Source organism: Entelurus aequoreus, linkage group LG02 (genome assembly GCF_033978785.1).
Source record: "Entelurus aequoreus isolate RoL-2023_Sb linkage group LG02, RoL_Eaeq_v1.1, whole genome shotgun sequence".
NCBI classification, from domain to species: Eukaryota; Metazoa; Chordata; class Actinopteri; order Syngnathiformes; family Syngnathidae; genus Entelurus; species Entelurus aequoreus.
Window position 1 is genome coordinate 27,769,851 of NC_084732.1, and position 18,765 is coordinate 27,788,615.

General features: G+C 36.5%; 1 protein-coding gene and 1 long non-coding RNA gene across 4 annotated transcripts in view; one reads left to right on the forward strand and one right to left on the reverse strand.

Annotated features, from left to right (window-relative positions):
* Positions 1–18,765, reverse strand: part of LOC133632087 (protein unc-13 homolog C) — a 321,103-nt gene that overhangs the window by 124,067 nt on the left and 178,271 nt on the right. For both annotated transcript variants that reach the window (XM_062024332.1, XM_062024326.1), the window contains exons 15-16: positions 16,151–16,240; positions 2,539–2,667 (exon numbers count right to left, since the gene is read on the reverse strand). In XM_062024332.1, coding sequence (XP_061880316.1) covers positions 2,539–2,667; positions 16,151–16,240 — 219 coding nt within the window. The remainder of the gene's footprint in view (positions 1–2,538; positions 2,668–16,150; positions 16,241–18,765) is intronic.
* LOC133632100 (uncharacterized) overlaps positions 1–18,765 on the forward strand; it is a 222,594-nt gene that overhangs the window by 109,910 nt on the left and 93,919 nt on the right. The window lies entirely within an intron of this gene.

Consider the following 18,765-nt stretch of genomic DNA (forward strand, 5'->3'; position numbering starts at 1 on the left):
TCAATTCCTTGCAATAGCTCAGTGAGAAATGTCGTTCTTAAACTGTTGGACAATTTGCTCACGCATTTGTTCACAAAGTGGTGACCCTCGCCCCATCCTTGTTTGTGAATGACTGAGCATTTCATGGAAGCTGCTTTTATACCCACTCATGGCACCAACCTGTTCCCAATTAGCCTGTTCACCCGTGGGAAGTTCCAAATAAGTGTTTGATGAGCATTCCTCAAATTTCTCCTTTTTTTTGCCACTTGTGCCAGCTTTTTTGAAACATGTTGCAGGCATCAAATTCAAAATGAGCTAATATTTGCAAAAAATAACAAAGTTTTCCAGTTCGAACGTTAACTATCTTGTCTTTGCAAACTATTCAATTGAATATAGGTTGAAAAGGATTTGCAAATCATTGTATTCTGTTTTTATTTACGATTTACACAACATGCCAACTTCACTGGTTTTGGGTTTTGTATATATGTTACGGTTGTACGGTATACCGGTATTAGTATAGCACCGCGATACTAATGAATAATTTTCGGTACTATACCGCCTCTGAAACGTACCGGTCCCGAACGCCCCCGCGCCCGCGTCACAGTCACGTTGTGACATTCCTGGTTTACGAATAGACGAGCATGTTCCGCAGTGCACAATCACGGAGTACTTACAAGCAGACACAGTGTGTAGACAGATAAGGGAGAACGGATGCATTGAAAAGTAACGATAAAGGTGAAGTTATAACAGTGAAACGCCCTCAGGAAAAGGTGCTTTAAGACATAGCTAGCTAGCTAGCAGCTAATGTCCATCCGCAGTCTGCAGTGTTTTAGCTACTTCTAAATCACTAATTCTCGTCTCCATGGCGACAAATAAAGTAAGTTTGTTACAAGTATCATCCCTGCAGGACGAGGAATAGCTAAACATGCTTCACTACACACCGTAGCTCACCGGCATCAAAATATAAACAAATGCCATTGCTGGATCTGCACCTAACATCCACTGTAATGATATCATTTACAGGCACGTATCTAGTCGATACTACTATGATTACGTCAATATTTTTTGGCATCACCTCTTCTTTCGTTTTTAAAAAATGTATATTATGTTTATAAACTCAGGAATTACATCCCTGGACACATGAGGACTTTGAATATGACCAATGTATGATCCTGTAACTCCTTGGTATCGGATTGATACCCACATTTGTGGTATCATCCAAAACTAATGTAAAGTATTAAACAACAGAAGAATAAGTTATTATTACATTTTAACAGAAGTGTACATAGAACATGTTAAAAGAGAAAGTAAGCAGATATTAACAGTAAATGAACAAGTAGTTTAATAATTCATTCCCTACCACTTGTCCTTAATAATGTTGACACAATATTTGAATGGAAAACGACACAATATGTTACTGCATATGTCAGCAGACTAATTAGGAGTCTTTGTTTGCTTACTTACTACTAAAAGACAAGTTGTCTTGTATGTTCACTATTTTATTTAAGGACTTAACTGCAATAATAAACATATGTTTAATGTACCCTAAGATTTTTTGGTTAAAATAAAGCCAATAATAACATTTTTTTGTGGTCCCCTTTATTTAGAAAAGTACCGAAAAATACCGAAATAATTTTAGTACCGGTGCCGTTACATCACTAATATATGTATGTATATATATATATGTATATATATATATATATATATATATATATATATATATATATATATATATATATATATATATATATATATATATATATATATATATATATATATATATATATATATATATATATATATATGTATGTATGTATGTATGTATGTATGTATGTATGTATGTTTAAATATACTGTATATGTATGTACAGTATGTATGTATGAATGTATATGTATATATGTATGTATGTGTATGTATGTATGTTTGTATATATGTATGTATGTATGTATGTATGTATGTATGTATGTATGTATGTATGTATATGTATAATTGTATGTATGTATATGTATGTATGTAAGTATATATACAAAAAAAAAAATATATATATATATATGCAAAAATTTTTAAAAAAAATTAAAAATAAATAAAAATATATGTATATGTATTTATGTATATATGTATATATATATATATATATATATATATATATATATATATATATATATATATATATATATATATATATATATATATATGTATATATGTATATGTGTATATATATATATGTATATATGTATATGTGTATATATATATATGTATATATGTATATGTGTATATATATATATGTATATGTGTATATATGTATATATATATATATATATATATATATATATATATGTATATACATATGTATATACTGTATGTATATATATATACTGTAAACATGTATGTATATATATATATATATATATATATATATATATATATATATATATATATATATATATATATATATATATATATATATATATATATATATATATATATATATATATATATATATATATATATGTAGCATGCTGTTCCATCTTCTCTATGTGAAATGCAACCATTGCTTACCTGGTCCAGCAGCTGGTTGTACAGCTCGTGACAGTTATCAAAGATGTATTTATATGTGGAGTCCAGGCAGGCTTTCACGCAGTCCTTCACCACCATGCTGGCTCTGGGTGGACTCTGGAGCTCTTGTACCTAACGCGCACACACACACACACACACACACATACACACCATTAACATAAGTGCAGGATCAGTCTTTGTGAAGATTGTGGAGGACCAAGCCCTGGCAAGGTAATCACATCACAGAGATGTCTCCACTCGAACGTCAATCACCTCACTCAAAGACTACTTTACTATGTCATGGTCAATACATGAGATATGACTAACTACTTGGCAAACGTTGTTGTTGTTTTTACACCATTTACAATATTGCACCTAATATGTGATCACTTAGAGTATAATGTATTTTTAAGGAAACCTGCTATTGTAAGACTTTAAGACTGGCGACAAATCTCTTTCGCTCTAAAAAAAAACAAAAAACAAAACAGCTCGGATTTGTAGTTGTGTTAACGCCCAAGCATTAAAATGTGAGTCTTGCCTACTGTCCGTGCATAATTCCTACAAATTATTGATGTTCCCTGACTCTGAGGCTTTTAGTTTGCACCAAAATACAATCTGAACTCATTTGTTGTGACACCATTAGGAACTTCAAATGAATAAGCAGTAGGGGTGTAATAATCATACTTCGATTTTAAGGTCGTGGCTCAGTTCATTTTAGATACAGAAATGCAAAAAAATAATACTGTTTAGCTTTAATTAGTTTTTCAAATAAAACCATACAACTTATAACAATTCTCAAGATGCAGTAAATACAATTTTCATATAAAAAAAAAAAGTTTACTTTTGTAGACAAGCGCAACAGTAACCTTTTAAAAAGTATTTTGGAAATCTTAAGGAATTAAAGTTTATTGTTTCCTGAAGTGCAGCAATAATAACTCCAGCTTGTTGCATCGATACCGATCTCCACTAAACAATGTTAGCGCTATGGATGGACACCTTTCACATTTGATCGATACCAATTCCCGGTACATGGGAATCGATACTAGTACTTCACGGTACCAATTTTTGGAACAATACTTTTGTGTGTGCCAATGTTATTTTTTTTTTTTTAACATTTAACATTCAGCTGTGCTGTCTAGTTATCTTGTTTTCTTACACACCTTTGTCTCATTTGCAAGTACTGTACTGTATTATATAGTAGATTTAGCATGCAGTTGCAATTCCGAAACGTTAGATGGCAGCAGTGTATAGACTACGGTTTGCTGATTTAGCCAGGAAATAGTGTTTGCCAGTAAGTTAAATGTGCCAGTCTTTTATTTAGTTGAGCCCTACAAAGTTTTAATAGTGTGAGTATTGTATTCATTACACACCAGCTGTTCGATTGTAACATACATCTTATTTGTAGTTTTGATTCCCAATGTTGGAGGTGTTGGAATTACCATGAAAAATTGTTAATGCTAATCAATAGCATGTCAATGGCAAATTCAATGTAAATTAGCATAAAGTTAGCGCATTTTGGAAATCGGAGCCCTACTAACTACTGTCTTCTTTGTTAGCATGGAAGATCTTAATATCACCTAGAGGCAGCCTGGCTCAGTCCACTATTGAGTACTTGATTGCTTGTTTTCTGGCCAGGTGTTTGAGCCGGTGCCGAGTCTGCAAATGTGGAGTGTTGGGCAACAATATGGAACCGGGTAGTGCCGACGGACTTTGGTCGGTACCTATAAAAGTACTAAATTCAGTACTCTCTAGTTTGCAGACTGCTTTCGTATCACTCAATTTTATGTTTGTTTATTTCCCCAGTAAGGTGAGACCATAAAAAACATTATTTAATTGTGTGTCTTAAATGCTTTTGAATGCTTCAATGCTTTTGAGCGTTTTACAGTTCCTTAATATATATATATATATATTTTTTTTAAGACTTGTCGAGGTGCAAAATAAAATCCAAATATTTTTAAAAAGTGCTAGTGTCACGAGCTGGGAGGTAGCTTTGACGATGTGACCCCAAGATGCAGCAGACAAGAAGGTGGCGAGTAAAAATAATGTTATTTAATATGAACAGAAACACACCCACAAAAGGAGTGGAGGAAAGAACAAAAGAAGGTGAGTGCGGCTAAAAACTTATTTTGAAAAACAAACACTCAAAACATGAGCATAGCAGAGCAGTGCAGTGATCTGAAATAAGAGACTGATTGGCAACCGTGTACAGGTGTGTCCAGGTTGCCAATCAGGGACGCGCGTGAGAACCAGTACTGAATGGACAGACAAGGGAAGTGAAACTATGAAATAAAAGTACTGGACAGTAACTAAAACACCGCACAAACAGGAATAAACCACACCAATACAAAACAGACACAAGAGTGTGACAGTTAGGTTGTGTTTATTTTCCTTTGCTTGGCTTTATCAACAGACATCTTGCAAATAGTTAATAATTCTATTAAATCGGGCAATTTCCCGAAGGCTTTCAAAACTGCAGTCATTAAACCTCTTCTAAAAAAGCAGAGCCTAGATGCCTCTGTTATCAACAACTACAGACCAATTTCAAATCTACCATTCATAAGTAAAATAATTGAGAAAGTTGTCCTCCAACAACTAAATCACTTCTTGGCTTCTACTGGCTGCCACAACAACTTCCAGTCAGGATTTCGACCTCTTCATAGCACAGAGACGGCCCTTCTTAAAGTTATAAATGACATCCGTCTAAACACAGACTCTGGCAAAACTTCAGTATTAATGCTTTTGGACCTCAGTGCTGCATTTGACACTGTCGACCACTCAATACTTTTGGACAGGTTGGAAAACTGGGTGGGGATCTCAGGCACAGTTTTAAGCTGGTTCAAGTCATATCTACAAGATAGGAACTATTTTGTTTCCATTGGTGACTTTGTATCAGAACCAACCAACGTAACGTGTGGAGTCCCCCAAGGTTCAATCTTGGGGCCGACTTTATTTAACATCTATATGCTCCCACTAGGACAAATCATGCAAAATAATAACATTGACCATCATTGCTATGCCGATGACACCCAAATCTATGTAGCGCTATCACCAAATGACTATCGCCCCATAGATCTTCTGTGCCAGTGCATTGAGCAAGTCAAACACTGGATGTGCCAAAATTTCCTACAACTAAATGAAGATAAAACTGAGATAATTGTTTTTGGTGCTAAAAAAGAAAGGTTTAAAGTCATCCAACACCTTCAATCACTGTCCCTGAAAACCTCAAATAAAGCCAGAAATCTTGGGGTTATTTTAGATTCTGATTTACATTTCGACAGTCACATCAAATCAGTAACAAAATCGGCCTACTATCACCTCAAAAATGTAAAAAGACTTAGAGGGCTCATGTCAGCTCAAGACTTAGAAAAACTTGTACATGCCTTTATTACTAGTAGGCTAGACTATTGTAATGGTCTCCTTGCAGGTCTTCCCAAAAAAACTGTCAGGCAGCTACAGCTTGTTCAGAACGCTGCTGCTAGAGTTCTAACAAAGACCAAAAAATGTGAGCACATTACACCAATTCTTAAATCCTTACATTGGCTCCCTGTACATCAGAGAATAGATTTCAAAATCCTCCTGCTCACATATAAATCACTACATGGTCTAGGGCCCAAGTATATCACTGATATGCTCCCACTATATACGCCCTCTAGATCACTAAGATCTTCTGAGACCAATCTGTTAGCGGTTCCAAGAGTAAACTCAAATCAAGGGAGATCATCATTCAGTCACTATGCAACACATAGCTGGAATAAACTTCCTGAAGATGTCAGACTCTCCCCAACTCTCACTACTTTTAAAACTAGACTGAAGACTTTTATGTTCACCTTAGCTTTCAGCTAAATCTTTTGATCTTTTAACTTTTAACGTCTGCACTGTTTTTGTTTTTGTTGTCTGCATTTTAATTTTGCTTTTATTTTCTTTCATTTCACTTTGTTGTCTGTGAAGCACTTTGAGTCTGCCTTGTGTATGAAAAGCGCTATACAAATAAAGTTGCCTTGCCTTGCCTTGCCTTTACACCTGTACCTGTTTGCTTTACATGCCAGCCCTGTCCCCCTGGATCTGGCCATGCTACTGTTTTCTGTCTGTGCATTCCCAAGTTGCCCCAGTTTTTGTTTTTGTGCCAATATGCATTTTATTTTATTTCATTATTTTATTAACATTCTCTTCATTGTTTTTATTCTGTTGTTTATCCAACTGTTTTAATTGAGGCTTAAATGCAACACAATTTTGTTCTGAAAACACATTTCTGATGCTATGCTTGAATGACAATAAATCATCTGAATTTAAATCTAATACTGTAAGTGAACTTTTTTTTACCCGCACACCACCTACCGTCTCTGCATCTTGGGGTCACGTTGCAAACAACCATTCAAACTTGTCTGGGTAAGGTTAGTAGAGGTTTGAAGTTTTAATTCCTGTGTTTCAACGTTACCATTTTCTAATAAAATAATAGAGAATGTGTAAAAATAGATGCAGTGATTAAAGAAATTGGAACGGAAGGAAGAAAAAATATACAATGGAAATACAATAATGGAATAATAAATAGACGCAAAAAAAAAAGAAAAATATATAGAAAATAGAGAATAATTTATAAATTTAGGCTACAGATGAGATAATAAACACATAAATATAGTAGGAAAATGACAAAACATATCATGTATAAATAGATGCAGGATATACACACAGCAAGAACGTATTTTTACTTTTTAATGTAATGATGCTTGCTTCAAGAAATATTCATCCATCAGTATGATCCATCAGTGCGGTCCATCAGTGCGGTCCATCAGTGCGCTACTCAAGCTGCAATATCAGGATGCATGTTTGGACCGTGTGGTTATACATCACTTCCTGGTGGGGCAAGCCAAGCCACTTGCATCCATTATGCATACTGTAATTTGACGTGTGGCGTTCAAGTGTATTTGCAGTACGTCACACAACAGTATATAGCGGCTCGTGCACAGGCGGTGACGCTCGGCGTGGTTTTGACACCGGAGCAAAATCTTTGGTGACCCAAAGTGACAGTTTCTATTCCTCCACTCACAGCTGCCATCTTAGCTATTCCGCCATGCCTCAGCGCTCCGGCAGCTGAATGGACCTTTTCATATAGACACAGAGAGAGGCGGGGGCGAGGAAACAAAGCGGATTATTTTCAACGCACAGCCTTACTGTATAGGATCCATGGCCAACTGTGAAGGACCTGGTAGCGACAAAGACATTTGCTTCTGAATGGTCCACATGCTTATCTCAGAGAGGGTCTTAGTGTTTTTGCAGCAGGTTTTCAGCTCTTGACACAGCAACAAGCTTATTTTTTTTTTTTTTTTTTTTTTTTTGGGCAATCAGTTTAAAAACAGCAGCACACTCCTGTCACACAGAAGATCTCCGACATGCATTGGACGAGTTCACTTAGAGTAATTTGTGAGATTCAATTGATTTTTAGTCCAAATGAAATGAGCCCAGAATCAATGGGGTTTTATGTTTACAAGCAGATTTTGGGAGGGGCTTGGGGAGGTGTTACGGTAGTGTGGGTGTTTTTGTTGCTTCTAGAGAAGGTTGTGCGCTAAAAGCTTTGATGTGACACGACGTGAGGAAGGTCACTGGCAGATGAGCTCCATTATTACTCATCACCATCTTTATCCTTTTATCAATTTCTCCTAAATGAAGTACCTTGGTGCTCCACCCCCCCCCACCTCCTGATCAATACTTATACATTCACTTCAAAAGTGTGCATCTTTTCTTTTTTTACCCCCTGTTAACCTTTTTTGCCCCCTTAATGTGTGACCCAGAGGCGGGATGATGCCTTTGTGCAAGGGGAGTACACAATTACGGTATTTTCCGGACCATAAGCCGCTACTTTTTCCCCACGCTTTGAACCCTGCGACTTATACAAAGATGCGGCTAATCTATGGATTGTTTTTTTACTCGCTAACAAAGATATGTAAATGTAACTAAAGAGAGATGGATATATAGTACTTTATTGATTCCTTCAGGAGAGTTCCCTCAGGAAAATTAAAATTCCAGCAGCAATGTACAGAATTGAGATCAAATTTGAAAAGTTAAAAAGTAAATAATGGGGGTATAAATGGAAATAAAATAGAAAATATTACAATAAGAATAAAAAATAAAAAGCAACAATAAGAATTACAATATAACAGTAAAAATAAGAATATAACAAGAGAAACTAGGTAGTAGTGACCATGTTATGAAAATGTGTTGCACTGTTAATTGCACTGCAGGTGCAAGGTATGTAAATAAACATTTACTAAATATTTCTGTGTAAACATCTCAATTCCCAACGTACTGGTATACAGTACAGGCCAAAAGTTTGGACACACCTTCTCACTCAATGCGTTTTCTTTATTTTCATGACTATTTACATTGTAGATTGTCACTGAAGGCATCACAACTATGAGTGAACACATGTGGAGTTAAGTACTTAACAAAAAAAAAAGGTGAAATAACTGAAAACATGTTTTATTTGCTAGTTTCTTCAAAATAGCCACCTTTTGCTCTGATTACTGCTTTGCACACTCTTGGCATTCTCTCGATGAACTTCAAGAGGTAGTCACCTGAAATGGTTTTCACTTCACAGGTGTGCTTGAAGCTCATTGAAAGAATGCCATGAGTGTGCAAAGCAGTAATCAGAGCAAAGGGTGGCTATTTTGAAGAAACAAGAATATAAAACATGTTTTGTCAGTTATTTCACCTTTTTTCCTTAAAGGCCTAGTGAAACCCACTACTACCGACCACGCAGTCTGATAGTTTATATATCAATGATGAAATCTTAACATTATAACACATGCCAATACGGCCGGGTTAACTTATAAAGTGACATTTTAAATTTGCCGCTAAACTTCCGGTTCGAAACGCCTCTGAGGATGACGTATGCGCGTGACGTAGCCCGGCGAACACGGGTATGCCTTCCACATTGAAGCCAATACGAAAAAGCTCTGTTTTCATTTCATAATTCCACAGTATTCTGGACATCTGTGTTCGTGAATCTGTTTCAATCATGTTCATTGCATTATGGAGAAGGAAGCCGAGCAAGCAAAGAAGAAAGTTGTCGGTGCGAAATGGACGTATTTTTCGAACGTAGTCAGCCACAACAGTACACAGCCGGCGCTTCTTTGTTTACATTCCCGAAAGATGCAGTCAAGATGGAAGAACTCGGATAACAGAGACTCTAACCAGGAGGACTTTTGACTTCGATACACAGACGCCTGTAGAGAACTGGGACAACACAGACTCTTACCAGGATTACTTTGATTTGGATGACAAAGACGCAGACGTGCTACTGTGAGTATGCAGCTTTGGCTTCTAAACATTTGATCGCTTGACCGTATGTGCGCAACTTTTTTTTGCGTATGTACGTAACTTTTTTAAAATATATAAGCTTTATGAACCTTGGGTTAGGTGAACGGTCTTTTGGGCTGAGTGATTGTGTGTGTTGATCAGGTGTTTGAATTGTATTGGCATGTTCTATGGAGCTAGGAGCTAGCATAGGAGCTAGGAGCTAGCATAACACGTACCGTACCGTACGTGCGCGTCACGTACGTAACTTTTTAAAAATATATAAGCTTTATGAACCTTGGGTTAGGTGAACGGTCTTTTGGGCTGAGTGATTGTGTGTGTTGATCAGGTGTTTGAATTGTATTGGCGTGTTCTATGGAGCTAGGAGCTAGCATAGGAGCTAGGAGCTAGCATAACAAACACGCAGGTGTTATTATGCAGGATTAATTTGTGGCATATTAAATATAAGCCTGGTTGTGTTGTGGCTAATAGAGTATATATATGTCTTGTGTTTATTTACTGTTGTAGTCATTCCCAGCTGAATATCAGGTACCGTGAGTATGCAGCCTTGGCTGCTAAACATTTGATAACTTGACCGTATGTGCGCGTCACGTACGTAACTTTTTAAAAATATATAAGCTTTATGAACCTTGGGTTAGGTGAACGGTCTTTTGGGCTGAGTGATTGTGTGTGTTGATCAGGTGTTTGAATTGTATTGGCGTGTTCTATGGAGCTAGGAGCTAGCAGAGGAGCTAGGAGCTAGCGTAACAAACACGCAGGTGTTTTTATGCAGGATTAATTTGTGGCATATTAAATATAAGCCTGGTTGTGTTGTGGCTAATAGAGTATATATATGTCTTGTGTTTATTTACTGTTGTAGTCATTCCCAGCTGAATATGAGGTCACCCCCGGCTCTCACAGCATCTTCCCTATCTGAATAGCTTCAACTCCCCACTAGTCCTTCACTTGCACTTTACTCATCCACAAATCTTTCATCCTCGCTCAAATTAATGGGGAAATTGTCGCTTTCTCGGTCCGAATCTCTCTCACTTCATGCGGCCATCATTGTAAACAATAGGGAACTTTGCGTATATATTCAACTGACTACGTCACGCTACTTCCGGTAGGGGCAAGCCTTTTTTTTATCAGATACCAAAAGTTGCAATCTTTATCGTCGTTGTTCTATACTAAATCCTTTCAGCAAAAATATGGCAATATCGCGAAATGATCAAGTATGACACATAGAATAGATCTGCTATCCCCGTTTAAATAAAAAAAATTCATTTCAGTAGGCCTTTAAGTACATAACTCCACATGTGTTCATTCATAGTTCTGATGCCTTCAGTGACAATCTACAATGTAAATAGTCATGAAAATAAAGAAAACACATTGAATGAGAAGGTGTGTCCAAACTTTTGGCCTGTACTGTATATCTGCGGCTTATAGCTGGTGCCGCTAATATACCGTATTTTCCCGACTGTAGAGCGCACCAGGATATAAGTCGCACCCACTACATTTTATAATAAATAACTTTTTTTTCTATATATTAGCCACACCGGACTATAAACCGCACATATATTAATTGTGAAATTAGTTACTAGCACATAATTATTTTGCAAATGTTTATTCACATACCTAATTGTTTCAAAACGGTGTCTGCGACACGGCAGAAAAACGGTCGATCAAATACAACAGAAGTCATCGTCATGGACCCACTAGCTGCGGAAGCTAACCCTCTAATCAGCTAAACAGATTCAATAACTCCACGGTGACGTCTTGGTGAGTTTACTGAGGAATTTGTGAAACTAAAACCATACAAAAATAATGCCATTGTAAGTTAACAACGCTAACACAGACACTTGTAAACGTGTTAGCATGTTAGCTCATGCGAAAGACACTAGCGTCATTACATTACGATAGCAAATATGCATGAAAACACTTCTATATACATCACACATGGGAAGGTTATTAAATTTGAATTGTGTTGGTTGTATTGTGAAACTTACAAACGTTGCTTGGAGTGATGACTGAAAAATTATTTAGAGCAGGAACGCTATGGCCGGTTTTACTTTTGGTTCAAGGTAAGGCTGGGCGATTATATGATCGTGATCGTTGATTGCGATTAATTTGACTTAAATCACGGTGATCAGCTGTTAGCACATTTTCTCCATCAAATATGGCGGAAAAGTCTGTTAGAAGTTACCGCAGTAGAAGACAGTAGGGAAGCAACGATGCTTGGTAGAGTCCTGCACGGAACGATCAACCTTTATTGACCGGGATCCTGTGTGTGTGTGTGTGTGTCTGTGTGTTTGTGTACGTTTGCATCTCGTTCCACCGTCGCAAAAGTCAGCCTCCTCACAGACGTAATTAATGTTCAATCACGTTGTGCCTCGTCCAGTTAAATAAAGAAATATGACTAACACTAGCACAGAGATTTGAAACTCCCATCAACATATAAAAGTAGTAGTAGCAACTTTAGTTTTACTATCTGCTGCAGTTCACCAGTAATCATGCTCCAAATGCAGACTTGCAGGCACTTACAGAATGTCTATGTCACGACTGGGAGAACCAACACACCCACTAATTTAATCAAAAAAGGCATTTTAATATATAAACATTTTTAATCAGACTTTTTGTTTTTGTGTCTGCAAAGATTCCACTCCTCCGATATAAAATGTACAAAAAAAAATCTTGTTCCTGCTGTTGGATACAAGCACAATAGTACCCGTATAATGGTACAAAAAAACTCTGCAGACAGACACTTTGTTCTTTTTGTTAGTTTGTGAATAAAAAAACGTTTTGTTCCGGACATAATCATTAAACTTGTTTTGTGTTTTAGTAAACATGAATTAACAGAACCTCAAATTCAAACTGCACTTGAATTTGACAGATTTGTTGTTGTGGGGGGATCGCTATGTGAAAGATGCCGTAGTCAAGACCAATACCGTGATTAGTTGACACTAAGGACCTGGGGCCGTACTTATCAAGCTTCTTAGAGTGCCATTTTACACTTAAGTCCTGAGAATTTGCGAAATTTAGTCCTACTCTCAAACTTAAGAATAAAAGCTTTTTATCAACGTTCTTAAGTCTAAGAATCACTCCTACTCTCCACGATATTTAAGAGACCTTCAGAGGTGTCTTAAGTGGTTAGGAGTTGCCAGCAGGGGATGGCACTGAGGCGAGAGAGACGTGCGCGAACGTTCAGGGAACGGAACAATGTTGTTTTTTTTTTGATGACGAGCAGCTGATCAAACGGTATCGTTTAGACAGAGCGGATATTATTTTTGTCACATATTTAATACTTTTCGATTGCAGTGGGCTAGTATATATAGAGCCACCCACACCAGTTTCAAATTAGTTGCCTAATTAATGAATTGGAAAGAAAATGTTATGACAGAAGCGTATGTGTGTGGCCGTGAGGTGAGTGACGTCAGTGAGTGTGTGGGCGATAGAAGAGAGGGAGCGGTAGCGTGAGTGCCGGCGGGGACTAGTTTGTTTTGTATTATTTTGTAGTTTATTGTCAAAATATACACTCCCATTGTCCACTTAAATATTTCCAAGATATTTCTTTATTCTTAGACAATGGATTCCCTTCCGTGATTGGTCATTTCTATGGACACAGAAATTACGTCACCTAAAATTCCGTTTACGGCACATAGTAATGTCGTAATTCAGCTCTGAGTGTGACACTTAAGATTCAGTCCTACAGTTCGCTGAAAGTGTGAGTAAGACGCTTGATAACTAACTTTTAAGTGCAGCTTTCAGCGAATAATTTATTTACTCTTAAGTCAACTCTTAGCAGACTTCTTAGGAGTAATTCTAAGAAGCTTGATAAGTACGGCCCCTGATCTACTTAGATCCAAAAAACATGTGCTAAATACCGTGAACATAGTATACAATTGCATGTATTATTAGTGGGCGTGTTGTGTACGATCACCTAAGACTGCAAGTGCAATTGATAACGAGTGCAAATGTGCTGCAGACCGCCCTTTTTAAAAGAGGATTTTGCGTGTACTATTTGGCTGTCCCCATGGAGACACCCATATCACATTTATGTTATCATGCTCCTACCTGTGGCGTTTTGCTATGTTTTAAAACATGCAGCAGACAACTGAAGTTGGTACCACTTTTTCCAGGCATTTTGGAAACTGTCCAGCATAAGTATCTACAACGGAATCTACTTTTTAGTGCGCGGAAGGGGCTCTCTGACTGTGAGCGTGCGCTGGAATTAAGTAACAGGTACATTCTTGATAACAAGTAATGCAGTGTTTCCCACACATTCAGTTATTTGTCGCGGCCCGCCACGAAAGAATTAAGGCTGCGACAAAATTATTATTATTTTTTTATTATTTATTTTTTTTGTCCTGTCCAGTTTCTCAGACAAAACATACAGTTGATGTAGATGCCCATATCGGCTGTTCAGATTTACTTTACAAAAGAGAAGTGTAGGATCAAGATTTTTGGAGCTCTTTGTTCAGTGGATCAGATGTTTGATGAAGCTTTGTGTCTATCTACCACCACTACTGTTTTCTGTTTATTTGTTACTGACTGTGGCAGGACACCTCTGCCTCTGTTTCACTTTATGTTGCTGGTAAATAATATGGTTGTAGTAGTAGGCTAAAGTTAAATTATTTAGTATGCACTAATTAAAGCCCGAACGCCTCCCTAGGGAGGTGTTTAGGGCACGTCCGACCGGTAGGAGGCCACGGGGAAGACCGAGGACACGTTGGGAAGACTATGTCTCCCGGCTGGCCTGGGAACGCCTCGGGATCCACCGGGAAGAGCTGGACGAAGTGGCTGGGGAGAGGGAAGTCTGGGTTTCCCTGTTTAGGCTGCTACCCCCGCGACCCGACCTCGGATAAGCGGAAGAAGATGGATGGATGGATGGATAATTAAAGGGGCAGAGCTTTAAGAGACATTTTAGCTTTTATATTTTTATAAGATATATTTTTTGTAAAAACCACAATTAATAAATATATTTCAGTGAATAACTTATTGTTCAAATCTGTATATAAATATGTACAAAAGTGTTGTAATTATATTGTAAAATGGATGGATGGATGGATGGATGGATGGATGGATGGATGGATGGATGGATGTTTAAAACAAAACTGTTATTATTAATTAGTAAGTATACATTTTTTGAGCCTTTTTAGAGAAAATCATATCATTGTAGTAAATTATGCAAATTACTCGATGATGTCATGGTGACCACGCCCATAGCCACGCCCCCACCGCCACAGGTATCTTGGCAGTTTATGGGAAACACTGTAATGTCAATAAATGTGCTAGCAGTTTTTAACTATTTAAAACCGACAGAAAATGGAAATATTTGTGTTCTAGTCTCACATAATAATCACTATTGGACACAATCACTATTGGACACAATTCCAAAAATGCCAAGGCCAAAATTAAGGAAATGTGAGTACAAGTAAATAACAAGACCATGTTAAGATCAAGGAAAATGTGAGACCACGGCAAGACTAAAGTAGACCTTGTAAACCAGGAAAAGGTAAGACTGAGTCAAGACCAAGACCAAGCTATAGCCTGCTCAGTGGCCTTGTGGTTAGTTAGAGTGTCCGCCCTGAGATCGGTAGGTCGTGAGTTCAAACCCCGGCCGAGTCATACCAAAGACTATAAAAATGGGACCCATTACCTCCCTGCTTGGCACTCAGCATCAAGGGTTGCAATTGGGGGTTAAATCACCAAATGATTCCCGAGCGCAGCCACTGCTTCTGCTTACTGCTCCCCTCACCTTCCAGGGGGTGGAACAAGGGGATGGGTCAAATGCAGAGGGTAATTTCACCACACCTAGTGTATGTGTGACTATCAGTGGTACTTCAATGTTTTATCAATCAATGTTTATTTATATAGCCCTAAATCACAAGTGTCTCAAAGGGCTGCACAAGCCACAACGACATCCTCGGTACAGAGCCCACATATATAGTTAATACTTTAACTTTAACTTTCTAGTCTCACATAAGGAGTGTGGCTATTGGACAAAATTCCAAAAATGTCAAGACCAAAATTAAGGAAATGTCAGTACAAGTAAATAACAAGGCCATGTTAAAACCACGGCAAGACTATAGTAGATTTTGTAAACCAGGAAAAGGTAAGACTGAGTCAAGACCAAGACCAAGCTATATCAAGACCAAGTCAGTGTGACACCAAGTTTGTATCAAATGATACAAACTTTGTTCTTCAAAAGTGAACAAGTGTTCAGTTGGTCTTGGGACCAAATCCACAGTCCCTTAAGCCTTTGCTGAGGCCGAGGCAAAACCAAGAGGAAACTATAGACCCCCAAGCCTGTACTAGAGATATTCACCTTCATCCTGAAGAAGGTAATGCTGGTCAAAAGATCCACAGTGGACTTCAGGTCTTGAAGACGCTCTTGGTTTCCGGCAGGGAAATTATCCTGGAGGGGGCACAAAACAACAACAACAACAATAAAAAAACCTGAACATTTAGTCCACAACATTATAATAGATTAGAAATGATGATTGTCTTTATTTTTAAGTTATCATGCCGTGATTTTACCAGTGCGGCCCACTTGGGAGTACATTTTTCTCCATGTGGCCCCCGATCTAAAATGAGTTTGACGCCCCTGGTCTAATCGTTTAGCAGACCAGGGAGGTCTCCTATGATGGAGGCTTCGATTGGAGCACCATGAAGTCATCAGGCAGTGCAAAGGAGCGTGACGGGGAGCATTTAAAGACCTCATAGCATTCCAAGCACCCCTGCATTAAAGTATTATCCTCCTCCCACACACACACTCTCTCTCTCAGTACTAATATAATTGTTCCTGTTTTCTTTGCTTTGTCCAACTTTTTCATCAATACAGAAATCCTGGCAGTGGCCTGTGGGCTTCGGTACACAAACAAAATAGGATCGAAACTTATTGGAATACTATTGACATGTAATCCTGTTGATGGATGACTGAAAAATGTGTTTTATTTTAAAATAATACGGATTGATTTTTTTTGGAAGAACGTGAAAAGCATGTTAGGATTTGGTTTTCTGTCGGAAATTGTGTGTATGCACACTGTTTGTTATAAAGCTAAAGAGGGTTAAAAAAAAAAGGTGAGCAAGCTCAGACTATGTTCACATTGCAGGGTATGTTGCCTAATTCCATCTTTTTATGGAGTTACTCACATTCCGAAAAAAATGCCATGCGGACGTATGATGAGTGTATATATATATATATATATATATATATATATATATATATATATATATATATATATATATATATATATATATATATATATACATTAGGGCTGTGAATCTTTAGGTGCCCCACGTTTCGATTCAATATCGATTCTTGGGGTCACGATTCGTTTCAAAATCAATTTTTTTTTCAATTTAACACGATTCTCGATTCAAAAACGATTTTTTTCCCGATTCAAAACGATTCTCTATTCATTCAATACATAGGATTTCAGCAGGATCTACCCCAGTCTGCTGACATGCAAGCAGAGTAGATGATTTTTGTAAAAATAGTTTATAATTGTAAAGGACAATGTTTTAACAACTGATTGCAATAATGTAAATTTGTTTTAACTATTAAATGAACCAAAAATATGACTTATTTTATCTTTGTGAAAATATTGGACACAGTGTGTTGTCAAGCTTATGAGTTGCGATGCAAGTGTAAGCCACTGTGACACTATTGTTCTTTTTTTTTTATAAATGTCTAATGATAATGTCAATGAGAGATTTTTAATCACTGCTATATTGAAATTGTAACTAATATTGATACTGTTGTTGATAATATTCATTTTTGTTTCACTACTTTTGGTTTGTTCTGTGTCGTGTTTGTGTCTCCTCTCAATTGCTCTGTTTATTGCAGTTCTGAGTGTTGCTGGGTCGGGTTTGGTTTTGGAATTGGATTGCATTGTTATGGTATTGCTGTGTATTGTTTTGTTGGATTGATTACTTAAATATATATATATATATATATATATATATATATATATATATATATATATATATATATATATATATATATATATATATATATATATATATATATATATATATATATTTTTTTTTTTTTTTAAATAAAAAATAAAAAAAATCGATTTTTAAAAAATGAGAATTGATTCTGAATCGCACAACGTGAGAATCGCGATTCGAATTCGAATCGATGTTTTCCCACACCCCTAATATACATCTATATATATATATATATATATATATATATATACATACATATATACATACATATATGTATATGTATATATATATACATACATATATATATATATATATATATATATATATATATATATATATATATATATATATATATATATATATATATATATATATATATATATATATATATATATGTGTGCGTGTGTGTATATATATACATAAACATGTTAATACATATATACGTATATATACATATATACGTATATATATACATATATACGTATATATATATATATATGTATACGTATATATATATATATATATATATATATATATATATATATATACGTATATATGTTATATGCAAAATAAAACAAGATTGATATATTCTAGATTAAAAATGATTAATATTAATCTACTGCAACCCTGTGATTTCGAACAAATCGATTCCTATGCGTTAACATATCTTAATCGATTCAAGATCACGCTACTTTTAAATTGTATTATCCTTCAATTCCAGGCCTTTAGAATTTTGCTGTGCTATTAAACCTGCAGCAGCGCTTTTATTCACGGCTTCACAGCAGGAAGCATAAGTGCTATCCATCACAAAGCGTCCTCTCCCTGCTGACACTAATATCCCCCTGACAATAACTGCACATCCAGGCAGCCTTCAGACGACAATACGAGTCATCAGTCCTTTGGAGGCGCAGACTTGAGAATCAACAGTGCAGCCTTGAATGTTGGCATCCGGTGTGTACGTATTTCTTGTCATATCAATCAATC